This window comes from Dendrobates tinctorius, unplaced genomic scaffold (genome assembly GCF_039654945.1).
Source record: "Dendrobates tinctorius isolate UK_male_01 unplaced genomic scaffold, ASM3965494v1 ptg000147l, whole genome shotgun sequence".
Classification (NCBI taxonomy): Eukaryota; Metazoa; Chordata; class Amphibia; order Anura; family Dendrobatidae; genus Dendrobates; species Dendrobates tinctorius.
The window spans coordinates 8,750,001-8,763,361 of record NW_027361814.1 but is presented as its reverse complement, the minus strand read 5'-3'; the positions used below and the strand labels follow the sequence as shown (position 1 = coordinate 8,763,361).

Sequence of the window (13,361 nt, the reverse complement as noted above, 5' to 3'; positions counted from 1 at the left end):
CTCGGGACCTGGTTCCTCCCTGGTGATTTATATAGGCCACTGTGACTCGATTGTCTGAAAGAATGCGGACATGGTGATTCTGGAGTAGGGGTAGGAAGTGTGTTAGGGCATAGCCTACTGCTAGAAGCTCTTTTTGATTTGAGGAGGCTTTTAGTTCTTGATTTCCCCATACGCTCGTTGTTCATGTGCGCTCCCCATCCTGTGGGACTGGCATCCGTTGTCACTATGTGTGTTATCTTTGTTGCCCCGGGGATCCCTTTGGACAGATTCTCCTGGTTTTTTCACCAAGCTAGGGAATGAATAGTGCTTGAATTTAGGGTAATGCGACCCTCTAGGTGTCCCCCTATTACTGCCTGGTTGGCCAATACGTCCCACTGGAGATCTCTTTTGTGTAACTGAGCCCATTGAACTGCTGGCAGGCAGGCGGATAGGGAACCCAACAGTGACATAGCCTTCCTTAGTGTCATGGAGGGATTTTGGATTGTTCTTGCTGTGATTTGAGCGATTTTCTCCTTCTTGTGGTCTGGGAGGTGACACTCCTCAATGTTTGAGTCTAGTGTTAGGCCCAAGAATTCTTGTACCCTGCTGGGCTCCAATCTTGATTTTTTTAGATTTAGAAGCCAGCCTAGGCCTTGTAGAGTGTCCATCACCCTGTCCCTCTGTTCTCTGCATTTTTGAGCCGAGCTGCCTGCTATTAGGAAATCGTCTAGATACGGGATTATTATTATGTCTTGTTCCCTTATATGAGCCATCATTTCCGCTGTTATTTTGGTGAATACTCGCGGGGCTATCGATATTCCGAACGGCAGGGCTCTGTACTGGAATTCTTTCACCTTGCCCTTTATTGAGACGGCTAACCTTAAATATTTCCTGGAGTCTTTGTGGATAGGGACGTGATAATAAGCGTCGCTGAGGTCCAACACCGTCATGTAGCAGTTTGGGAACAGGACTTTGGTGGTAGATTTGATCAACTCCATTTTGAAGCTTTGATTCTTGACGTATTTGTTTAGCTTTCTCAGATTTATAATTGTACGAAAGGTGCAGTCCGGTTTGGTCACTAGAAAAAGAGGGGAGTAGAACCCCCTGCCCATATCCTGCAGGGGAACCTCCTGGAGGACTCTTTTTTTTACTAGGCCTAGGACCTCGCATACTGGATCTCAGCGGCGTTGTTACATATTTTTGAGGCGGGAGAGAAAGTCTATTCTTAGGCCCTCCTGCATTAGGTTTATTATCCATGGGTTTGTTGAAATTCTCCTCCAGGCTGGAAGGAAAAAAGGATAACCTTCCCCCCCCCACCCTGGGAGTACTGTCACTTGGAGGGCTTTTTGTCCTGGGGAGAGCTATTAAAGAAGCCTCTCTTCTTTTGTCATCCCACTTTTGTTCCCTTGGTGGTCTTCTCTCTCTACTTCCGGGGCAGCGGCCATCTTGGTACTCTCCGTACCATGGCGCTGCCCACGCTCCGCCGGGTCCCGCTGAGCCCCGATCTCCTTTCTGGAGCGGCGGCGACTCCGGCGTCTCCCCCCCCCCGCTCACCTGGCAGCCCGCATCAACCCCAGCGGTGGCGGCTTTGGGCACCGCACCTGCCGCGACAGGGGCCTCCCCGCTGCTGATTACCGGACAGGCCGGCCCCTGACTCCTTCGCACAGGTACGCCGTACTGTGGGTCCCTCCGTCAGGGACATGAACCCAACTGAAGGCGGAGGAGAGGTACCGCCCTTTTTATCTGTAGGTTCCTGTCCCTGAAGGGCAGATCCCCTCTCTCCGTGGTGCTGTCATGGGTGAGAGTTTCTTGTGTTCCTACTAATGCTGATCGGCTGCGTTCTTTTCATACTTGGCGCTGTCAAGAGGCCATCTTGTTTTAAGTGGCCGCAATCATCTTTGCATTATTAGAAAGTATGATCTTTTAAATAAAGTGTCAGATCATGTATCGCTGATATTATATGCAACAGTCACTAGGAAATGCAATGACAGTATAATTGGTCGGAGTCTTGATGTATGGAACCACCCATGATCCTAAGTGGGCCGAGTCGCTAATTTTCACAGCAAGAAGTTGTGCCTAGAAATGCGACTAACAAATTAAAGCTGCACTCTGAAACGCTATAGCGCATAAACATTGACTATATGAAATTGGAATTGCATTACTGCTCTAGAAAAAAAAAAAAAAAAAAAATATATGAATGCAAGAATGGCTAATTCACATGTACCCAACAGTCAGCGACAAGGCATATCCCCTCTGTTGGGACCCTAACCTCACGATACCTTTTATCCCAGGAGAAGTAAGGGTCCCTGGAGTGTCAGCGACAAAACATACCTTTTAGCCCAGGAGAGGTTAGGGTCCTAAGTGAGGTATCATGTGAGGTTAGGGTCCCAACAGAGGGGGTACACACCTTTGCGCTGGCTGTTGGGCACACATGAATTAGCCAGTTAATGAGTTAAGTACCTTAATGTTTTAACTTATTTTACAAACTTATAGCATTTTAAAGTGCAGCTTTAATTTGTTACATATAGAGCGTCTCTCTTAGCGTGCACCTGTTCACTGTTCTCTCTGTTTGGAAGGGACAGTCAGCCTTTTGATATTAGCTGTTAAAACAGTTGATGCCTTCACAGTTTTGGACAAACTGCGTTCTTACACCCAGTTAAAACTGTCCCAAACAAGTAAGTCTTCCAGTTTTCACACTGGCCACCAATCCAGTGCCATACAGATCACTTCTCAGCAGTCTCATTTTCATCACAGATGGTATTATGACAGCTAACACAGGACCCCCAGCCATTCACAGCATCACAGCTTACATTCTCCCCCTCCCTTCATCATGACTTTTGCCCAGGCAGAGCATGCCTAGAAAACACTACTATCCAAGTCAGTGAGTCGGCTGTCTTTGTCTAAGTGGCTGCTGAAAATATCTGAACAGAACAGGAAGTATGAGCCTAATATTCAGTTTAAGGGCTGATGTGAAAGTTTCAAGACTTTTTTTTTGTTACAGTGATGAGTGAGCATGCTCGTGTGCTAGTATCTTAAGCGTGCTTGAATACTATGTCCGAGTCCCCGTGGCAGCAGGTCAACAGCTGCCACACATGCAGGGATTGCCTGTCTGTTAGGCAATTCCTGCATGGGTTGCGCCTGTCAAACAGCTGCGAGACATGCAGCCGCAGGGACTCGAACATACAGTATCTTCGGCGTGCTCAAACACTATTAGCACACGAGAAAGGTCGCTCATCTCTAGTTATTAAGTGTATCGCTTAAACAAATGGACATTTTCCGTAACCTATTCTCTTCAAGCATTCTAATTAGTAAATTTAATACATGAAATTTTACACTTGTGCTAAACTATTAATAAAGTTACCACATAAAAGTAAATTCAGGTAAACATTTAAAATTTATTAAACTTTTTTTTGGTCAAAATAATTGAACAAGTATATACAATCCTGTTGTATAGGCCTATTTGCGTTTTTTAATGTATGTGGTCAAATTTTACAGCCAAAAAGAAAAAAAAAAATTCCACAATTTTGCATTTGGAAATGGCGACAACCAATATACAAGATTTTAACCCCCCCCCATCAAATCATACCTTAAAGGATGAATTTCAGGTTTTAGTGACGAGTGGCACTCTATTGACAATAATTAGGGATGAGGTACATATTTTGTTCTTGCATATTACCATAACCGACCATTGATTCTATTACAAGGACTGCAGGTCAACCCATCATCTTGTCATCATGGAGGCACAAAATCATCGAAGTTGGTACCAGTCCATGTTTCCTACAGCTAAACTGTATTTAGGACTCCGCTTTAGGAAACAGAATTGAGAGTTAAGCATTTTCCTAATCAAACCCATTTGTTCATTGAGGCTACCTTTTGATGTTTTAAAGAAATAAAAGAAAGAGAAGAGAGAGAAAAAAAAGTTTGGCATTTGCAAATTAAAAAAAAAAAAACAAGAAACAAAAACATTGAGTCGAAGTGCAGTGACAGAAAAAAACAACATGAAAACATATATAAAAACCTAGAAAAATATATAAATCATAAAATAATGCACATTAGGTATGATTAGTCAATTATGGTCACGTTATAACCGTTCTGCATAATACTGTGCAAAAATCCCCATATTTCTCATTTATCGGGGCCCAAGTTCACAGGCATAACCATTAGGTTGTCTACAGAAAGTTTAAAAAAGATAAATAAAAAGGTCTTTCATCTAAATTTGATGCAAAAAAAAAAAAAAAAAGAATTTCCCAAAATATTCTTTTAGAGCCAGTGTAGGACTGAACTTTCCATCATACTTGGAATACAATACATCATGCAAAAATAAATAAAAACCTAGAAAATTGTACTGCACCAATAAGTGCAAGTGTCTAGCAGTGATCATGGAGTGTGCAAAGAATTAAAAAATAAAATGAAAAGACTGAGTACGCAAGATCAAATTTAAAAACACTTTACCTTGTTATTTTATTAAGTGCTTGCCACAATGAAATGTGGTTATTGATACAGTAAATAAACATGGGCGGGGAAAAAAAATGAAATCCAAAATCGGTTCACACTTAAGCCCAGTTTGCATGTGCCAAAGTGTAAAATTATCTAAGAGGCCAGAAGAGATGATTGAATGTATTCGCATGACCTCAGTCCAGCAGACAGGTCATTGTATCATTACTGCCATATGGGATCCCTGCAAACCGCCTCATGGCATTGCCCAGCTCCTCTTTAGATTAGCCAGTCTGGCGCTACGTCATATCGCAACGATGACTTAGAAGTGGGCCTGAGAATCAGAAGCAGTGCTGGGGATTCCGGAAGGTATGGATGTTTGTAGGACGTCTGCCTGGTAGCCGCTGGACCAGGGTCTTGAGAATCAATTTGCTCAAAGCTAAAAGGCCAGAGAAGGAATGTTGCAGGCAATTACAAAATGCATCTTGTATTTAGGACATCCAATTAATGCAAAGCAGATAAAGTTGTGGAAAAGAAAATCTGATTTCCCTGCGGTAACTGTTTTGGTCTATGAAATGGAAGTAAGGCTACAAATGACATGTTGAGCACCAGCCTCCGTCAGATAAGCTCATACCAGATGTGTATTTTGGGATATAGATGTAGGGCCCTTCTCTTCCACACCATTCATAACAGAGTGCTGGCCTGAAATAAATCCCAGGCCAGCATTCTAGTTATTTTCTTTTTTTTTTTGTTTTATTTTCTATGGAGGGAATTGCATCCACGTTCTTTACCGGAAGGACAGTGAGGGTCCAATGTCTTACTATGCAAGAACAAGACTTTGTCCTCGGGAAAAAATAAAAAAAAAAAAAAAAAAAAATTGAAAAAAAAAAAAAACAAAAAACAAAAAAAGAAACTGCCATCTTTAATTAACTTTGTCCTGAAATATATACAAATTATTGGTGGCAGCAACAGCGATAATATTCTCTTTTGGGTGCCATGCAGTATGTAGAATCTTTTTGTTGAAATCTAGGCTGTCGACGTTGATCTCGTCTTTCTTCCTCTTACCACCGGTACAGACTTTCCTTGGCTTTAAAATGGCACGTGGTTTGCTGCTCTCCCTCGATGCTTCCAAGGTGACATCCCGACGTGTGTTTCTGTCAAACATTCTGAAGAAGTTGTTGTAAGAGCCGGTCATAATCGCGCTGGGGAGGAAAAAAACAAAAACCCAAATCATTACTTAAAGTCACGCAAGCTCAATTTAGGCCGGGGCAGCAAGGAGACTTTTTGTAGCTTGAGACTTATTTTAAGCTGGAGGTCAGCAACTGCTTCAATCAAGCGGTTGTGTAAACACCAAGGTTACTTACCGTTAGCCGGTTTTACCAGAACCCACGACAGCACACCTGAATGTACGGGTGCTGCAATGGGTGAAGGGAAAATGAATTCTATAGAATTGTAGTTCAACGGTAGGGAGGGCCGCAGGTTGCGGACAAATTTGAGAATACATTCAGAAGAGAATTGCAGTTTTCAAATCATTTGCCATCATGGTGATGGGAAGAAAAGCTCTCCACGCAGTCGCATTCTTTCATATCTTCAGAGACTATCTTAGGACTGGTGTCAGTGAGAACAGAGAACTAAAACGGAGCACTCTGATCAAAACTCTGTACAAGGCCCGTTTGTTAAACACGTACATGAAAAAATGATGAGGCATCAGGGTTTTGGTTATAAGCATCATCCATTTTTTCAAGCATAGATAAATTGTAACGCTTAAATTGTAAACTGCTGTGGAATATGTTGACGCTATAAAAATTGTATTAAATTCTCTTGCTCACTGCTGTGTCAATAATTCACAGCACACGGATGCAATCCGTGATTTTCATGGACCCATATACTTTGTATTGGCTTTCTTGATCTGGGCTACCGAAAAAAAAAAAAAAAATTATATATATATATCCACGTCTTCGGTTTTTGCACAGATAGACAGTCCGCAATAAAACAAGGACATGTGTACAGGCCCACCGATTAGAATTGGCACGTGTTCTAGCCATGAAAAACACTAACAAAACACGCATGTGCAATATAGACGTCCAAATGAGGCCTAAGGTGTCCTGTCCATTCTTTTAAGGGAAGCCACACTGTCACATTCTAGTCTATGGGGCTTTTCATGTGTCTTTCTAGCAAGACTGATGAACAATACAAACCTTGCACATTCAAGTGAATGAAATAAACAAAATAAAGCACATAGATGCCATCTATATTGCATCTTAAATGTGGTCTGTTTTTCAATGATTGGATGCTTGTGAACCTGGGTTGTTTTTTTTTCCTTCCTATTTGAGAAAAATTGAAGACCCAAGATGATAAAAACTTATATGCATAAAAAAAAAAAAAAAGTTTCTATGCAATACTTCATAGATCATGATATTTCTGTTATACATGGCATAACTGAAGCCCTGCTATGTGTAGCACATGCAATTGGACTAGAGATGCTTCAAGTCACGGAATACAGAGAAAAAATATTTAAGAATATGAAAAACCAACAAAAGTTTAATTTGCCTCCTTTTTGCCCCATTGAAAATAAAATAAAAAAAAATAAAAAAATGAACATCACGCTTGGTATCTTTGCATTTAGAAATATCTTATTAAAATATGAAATTAATCCAGTTAAACTGAGTAACGAGAAAAAAAAGTGATCAAAAACTGCAGAATTAAGATTTTTTGGCTGCAGCAACATGGCAATAAAAAAAGAGGCGATCAAAAAAAATATACCCTACCCCAAGAAGAAAAAAATAAAAAAAGGAGTCCGCTCAGAGCAAAAAGTAAGCCCTCACCTAGGACCAGATCCCAAAAAATGAAACCGCTAGGGGTTTCAGAAAATGGCGACATTAGCAAAATATATTTTTCTTACAAATGTTGGAAATTTTTTTCACCACGTGGAGAAAAACAAAAAACCTACACGTTTGGTATCTGCATACTCGTACTGACCTGGAGAATAAAACTGCCAGGTCGGTTTTACCATATAGTGAACATGGTAAATAAACTACACAAAACACAATTGTGGAATTGCACTTTTCAATCAATGGTGTCATTCAAGAGTACAACTTGTCCCACAAAAAAAACAAACAAAAAAAAAAAACCACACAGACAAGCCCTCATACATCTATATTGACAGAAAAATACAGGTCATGGAGTTAATGTACAATGCCCCCAAACTGGTGCAACTTATTACATGTCACTCTTCAGACATGTAGTGGACAGAAACACTACAGAACCTTACAGAAGTATGACAATGGTGGTATTATGGAGCCACTTAAGCCATTTTCTTTGTCACCTAATTGGGGGACACAGATTACCATGGGTGTATGCTGCTGCTGCTAGGAGGCTGACATTATGCAAAACAAGAAGATTAGCTCCTCCCCGGCAGTATACACCCACCGACAGGCACCAAGTACCTCAGTTTGTGCTTAATGTCTGTAGGAGGCGGACCGGTATCTCCCCAGTTCCACAATTAACCACTTATTTTTTTTAGGGCTTAATTGTGTGTATTAATCTCTCTTTTCAATTTTTCAGATTCAGCATCAGGAAACAGGGTGTAAGTTCATCCTGCTTTCCAATATTGGGCGGCTGAGCGAGCAATGTGGTGTTACCCACATTGCAACTCTCAGGACCGCAGGCAGGACCTTTTCCCATATCACCGTCGGGTGCTATGGGCGGATACAGGTGGCCGGTCCTGCCGATTCCCCTCCTCATCCCTCTCCCACGACAGGGCTGAGAGGAAGACGGCGGTGACATTCCCATATTCTAGTTGGCGCCGTCTTCTGCACCAAGTGGACATGGTGCGGGAACAGGGGACCTTTTCTCCGAGCGGCCTGCTCCCTACCTGTGGGCCCCTGTGTATTTAAGGTAAGCTGGATAAATGCCCCTCCAGTCCGGCATTCAAATAGATAGAAGCAGACCTCCCTAGTCTGACAGTGACCACTACAGGCGACTCTGGTAGCATTTACATCGGTCCCTGTTTGAATTTCCCACCCTTCTTTCCTCATTGCTCACCTCCATGGGGTTCAGCAGTGAGTTGCGCAGGCACGATTGGCCCTGGGTTTTCATTATCTTTAACAGCACAGGTTCCCGGTGCACCGTAGGACATAAGACTCGGGGGGTAACTGGTAACTTTCTCTTTGAAAGCCTCCTCCTTGCTCTGCGCGCGCTCTTTACCCATTACAGGGCTATTTTCACCTCCGCGCTACCAGTCTCAAGCTTAGCCGCCACCCCCCGCAGCTTCTTCCAATCACGTGGCTCAGCCGCTAAGCTCCGCCCACCGCTATCGCCGTTCTGTCTGCCTGGAAGAGAGTTTCTCCCTCTCCTTCGGATCTCTGCTTGGGGGACACAGCGGCGTTCCTGGCTGCACTTCTGAACCTGGGTAGGCTCTGCTCTGATTTCTTCCTAAGGCTGCAATTAGCTCCCTGCGGCAGTTTCACCCCAGTTCATGCGACATTCTGTCACACTCTATACATATGCCCAACCCTGCAAGGGCTCTCTGTTCTAGACCCACAGCCATTCACTACGCCTGTGCGCATTGCAAAAAGAAGTGGGCATCAGGTCAGTCGACTCCCTTCTGCCCATCCTGCAGTCCTTCCATTATGTCGGCCCCTCAGGAGCACACCGAAGCCCAAAATAGCTCTCCACCTCCACCACAGTGGGCCGTGGCAATGTCTCAGTCGGTTTCTGATCTGACTAAAGTCTCTCAGTCCCTGGTCCAGGTCTTAGAACGTTTGCCGCAGCTATCTACAGCCACCGGTGCGCCGACCGCCTCTCACGGCGAGTTGTCCGCTCCTGACTGCGACCTTCAGAGGGACAGACCGAGTAGGAATTCTAGGAAGCGGGCTCTGTCTGGCTCATCTTCCAGCTCGCAAAGTCCTTCGTCGGTTCCTTCCTCAGAAGACGACCTTAGGTCAGACAATGATTCCCAATCGGGATCTGACTCAGAAGCAGACAACGTATCTAAAACACGGGACACGGTCGATAGCCGAAATTAGACTATCTTCGAAACACTCAAAATTAAGCAGAATATAGAGCCCCCTCAGGAATGTTCTGTCCTCTTTAAACGAGCTCGGCCTCCATCTCGAACCTTTCCCAATCACAGAGTTCGATACTACTCTATCGAAACACTAGGAGCACCCTGAGCAACGTTTCTCAGGCCGCAGGTACTTAGATGTGCTGTACCCCTTTGATGCGGACCTGCTCACAAAGTGGACCAAGGCTCCCGAGGTGGATCCCCCAGTTTCCCGGATAGCCTCTAAAACGGTTCTATCCCTTCCAGACGGGGCATCGCTTAAAGATCCAACAGACAGAATCGCTTGCCAAATCAATTTTGAGGCTTCCGGCACCTCTCTCTGTCCTATTTTCGCATCCGTCTGGGTGGCGAAAGTCATTTCGGCTTGGGCAAAAGTTCTTCGCAAGGGCATCTTAGCGGCAGCCCCGCAAGATGAGCTGGCAGATCTAATTAATCATGCAGGTAAATACCTGTTGGCCGCCTCCTTGGATGCGGTCGGGTGTGTAGGAAGGGCTAACAGCAACATAGTAGCCATACGCCGAGTCCTTTGGCTAAAGTCATGGAATGCGGATACCACTTCTAAAAAGTCGCTTACCAACCTGCCATTCCATGGTTCTAAGCTTTTTGGAGCCAAGCTGGATCAGATAATTTCCGATGCCACTGGTGGTAAAAGCACTTCTCTTCCCCAGTCTCGACCAAAACGCTTTAACAAAAAGGGTTTTCGGCCGTTTAGGCCTTTTCGTCCCTTCTCATCCACAGAGAGATCTACCTAGCAAGAACGGCCTTACGCCTCTAGGGAGCAGGAGCAGAAGAGACCATCTTACAAACCCGCTCCCCGCTGGAGATCTAGAGGACAATACTCCAGGTCCTCAGGGGCCCGTTGCAGTAGGTTTTCCTCCAAGTGACGGGTCACCCCCATCTGGAAGCTCTTCCAGGGTGGGAGGCAGACTTTCCTTTCTCGTGGACGCTTGGCTGTCTGTTGTCGACGACGCTTGGGTCAGGGAAATCGTCGCATCCGGATACAAGATCGAATTTGCTTACCCCCCAAACAGACGGTTTTTCCTGTCTCGACCTCCAAGACAGCGGTCCCAGATTCCAGGGTTCTTTCAGGCCGTCTCCTTCCTTCTTTCCACCGGAGTGATCGTTCCCGTTCCCCCCAAACGAACGGTTTTCAGGGTTCTATTCAAATCTCTTTGTAGTCCCGAAGAAAGACAGTTCCTTTCGTCCAATCCTGGACCTCAAATTGCTCAATCGCCACGTGAAGATTCTCCATTTCAAAATGGAGTCACTTCGAACAGTGATAGCCTCAATGGAACCCAGAGAATTTCTCTGCTCTGTGGACATACGGGATGCATATCTCCACATCCCTGTTTGTTTGCAACATCAGAAATATCTTCGTTTTGCGATTCAGGAAAAATCACTACTAGTTCACGGCTTCTTCCCTTCGGCCTAGCCTCCGCTCCCCGTGTTTTCACGAAGGTGATAGCGACAGTCTTGGCCATCCTTTGCTCCAGGGGGATCCTCATCATCCATCTGGATGATCTCTTGATCAAGGGCTCATCCCGTCAAGACTGTCTTCAGAGTCTTCGCATAACCCTGGATCCTCTCTGCCGCCTCGGATGGATAGTCAACAAGAAGTCCATTCTGAGCCCCACTCAGCGTCTGACCTTTCTGGGCATGGAATTCGACACGAATCTAGCCCGGGTGTTTCTTCCGAGGGTAAAAATTTGCGGCTCTTTCCAAGGGAATCCGAAGCCTCAAACGGCCAACGCCCATTCTCCTTCGATCCTGCTTGAGGGTTCTGGGGAAAATGGTAGCCTCCATGGAAGCAGTGCCCTTCGCACAATTTCATCTTCGCCCCCTCCAGCTGTCCCTTCTTTCAGCCTGGGACAAGACCACGTTGTACTTGGACCGCCCCATTCTCCTCCCTCTCAGAGTGAGGCAATCCCTGACTTGGTGCACAATGCCAGCGTCAGTTCTACAAGGGAGATCCTTTCTTCCGCTTCAGTGGCAAGTCATCACCACCGATGCCAGCCTTCTAGGGTGGGGAGCAGTTTTCCATCAGAAAATGGCCTAAGGACGCTGGAATGCACAGGAAGCTCTCCTCCCTATCAATCTTCTGGAGATCAGAGCAATCTTCCTTGCTGTGGCGTACATAAACCATCAGGGGTCACGTGCAGCAGGCAAGTAATGTCAGAAGTGGCAAAGATACTGCGCTGGGCTCGGATGAACCACAAGGTTCCGCGTTTCGTAGCCAGGTCCAGGGACCCCCTAGCCGTCGCTTGCGACGCCCTAGTAATTCCGTGGTCCCAGTTCCAACTTCTGTATCTGTTTCCGCCTCTTGCCTTGATCCCAAGAGTTGTCAAGAAGATAAAAAAATCGGAAGGCGTCCCAGTGATTCTAGTGGCTCCAGACTGGCCAAGACGGCCTTGGTACGCGGAGCTGGTGAACATGCTCGCGGACGTGCCCTGGAGGCTTCCAGACCTTCTCTCGCAAGGCCCCCTTTACCACGAGAATTCTCAGTCTCTGAGTTTAACGGCATGGCCGTTGAGGCCGCGATCCTGAGGGAATCAGGTTTGTCCAACCAGGTGATTCAGACTATAATCAGAGCCAGAAAACCAGCCTCTTCCCGCATTTACAATAGGTACTGGAAGGCTTTTTTCCGTTGGTGCGACGATAAAGTCTTTCCAATGTCCTCTTCCATAGAGAGCTTGCTTCCTTACCGCAGGTTAAGACTTTTCTCCAAGGGGGTCGCCCATGTCGCTCCTCTTCATCGTTCGCCAATAGACCCGTGGGATCTCAATCTTGTTCTTAGCGCTCTCCAAACGGCGCCGTTCAAGCCTATCCAGGACATTCCTTTATCCCTTCTCTCATGGAAGGTAACCTTCTTGATTGCCATTACATCCATCAGAAGAGTTTCTGAGTTGGAGGCCTTAGGTCGTTCCCCTTACCTGATTCTCCATCAGGACAAGGTCGTCCTCAGGCCCGTTCCTTCTTTTCTTCCAAAGATGGTATGCTCTTTCCACATCAATGAGGAGATCGTTCTCCCATCTTTTTGTCCTGCTCCTTCTAACCCACTTGAAAAGTCTCTCCACAAACTGTAGTTAGAGCCTTGCGTGTCTATCTCGCCAGGACCGCTTCACTTCGTCAGTCCGATTCCTTGCTGGTCATCTATGAAGTTCGCCGGAAAGGGCTTCCGGCATCCAAATCCACGATAGCTCGCTGCATTCGTTCTACCATTCTGGAAGCGTACCGACTTCAGGAAAAACGTCCCCCTCCAGGAGTGAGAGCTCATTCCACCCAGGCTGTGGCAGCTTCGTGGGCCGTTCGTCACCAGGCTTCGGCTTTACAAATTTGTAGGGCCGCGACCTGGTCGTCTTTGCACACTTTTGCGAGGTTCTACAGGGTTTATACCCAAGCCTCGACTGATGCAGTTGTTGGTAGGAAGGTTCTGCAGGCGGCGGTGGCGCACCGACCGACCTAAGCCCTTCCTGGTTTTTCGTTCCTTTATTGCAGTGCCCGCCCTTGGACTGCTTTGGAACGTCCCATGGTAATCTGTGTCCCGCAATAAGGCGATAAAGAAAGATGGATTTTTGGTTCTTACCGTAAAATCTTTCTTGGAGCCTTCATTGGGGGACACAGCACCCTCCCTGTTTAAGTTGTACCGTGTTGGGTCTTTGAGTCCCTTGTTGGGTTGGTACATATCTTAAGTGTTTTCAATGCTTCTCCTACTGCTTTCTCACCAACTGAGGTACTTGGTGCCTGTAGGTGGGTGTATACTGCTGGGGAGGAGCTAATTTTCTTGTTTTGCATAGTGTCAGCCTCCTAGCAGCAGCATAGACCCATAGTAATCTGTGTCCCCCAATGAAGGCTCCAAGAAAGATTTTACGGTAAGAACCAAAAA

The 13,361-nt window shown here is 45.6% G+C and overlaps 1 protein-coding gene across 1 annotated transcript in view; it reads right to left on the bottom strand.

The window, feature by feature from the left end:
• Nucleotides 1-3,354: 3,354 nt before the first annotated feature.
• The window catches only part of PPP2R2D (protein phosphatase 2 regulatory subunit Bdelta), a 33,860-nt gene continuing 23,853 nt past the window's right edge, over nucleotides 3,355-13,361 (bottom strand). The window contains exon 10 of the mRNA XM_073546382.1: nucleotides 3,355-5,615. Within this exon, the coding sequence (XP_073402483.1) occupies nucleotides 5,336-5,615 (280 nt within the window). The 3' untranslated portion in view covers nucleotides 3,355-5,335. The remainder of the gene's footprint in view (nucleotides 5,616-13,361) is intronic.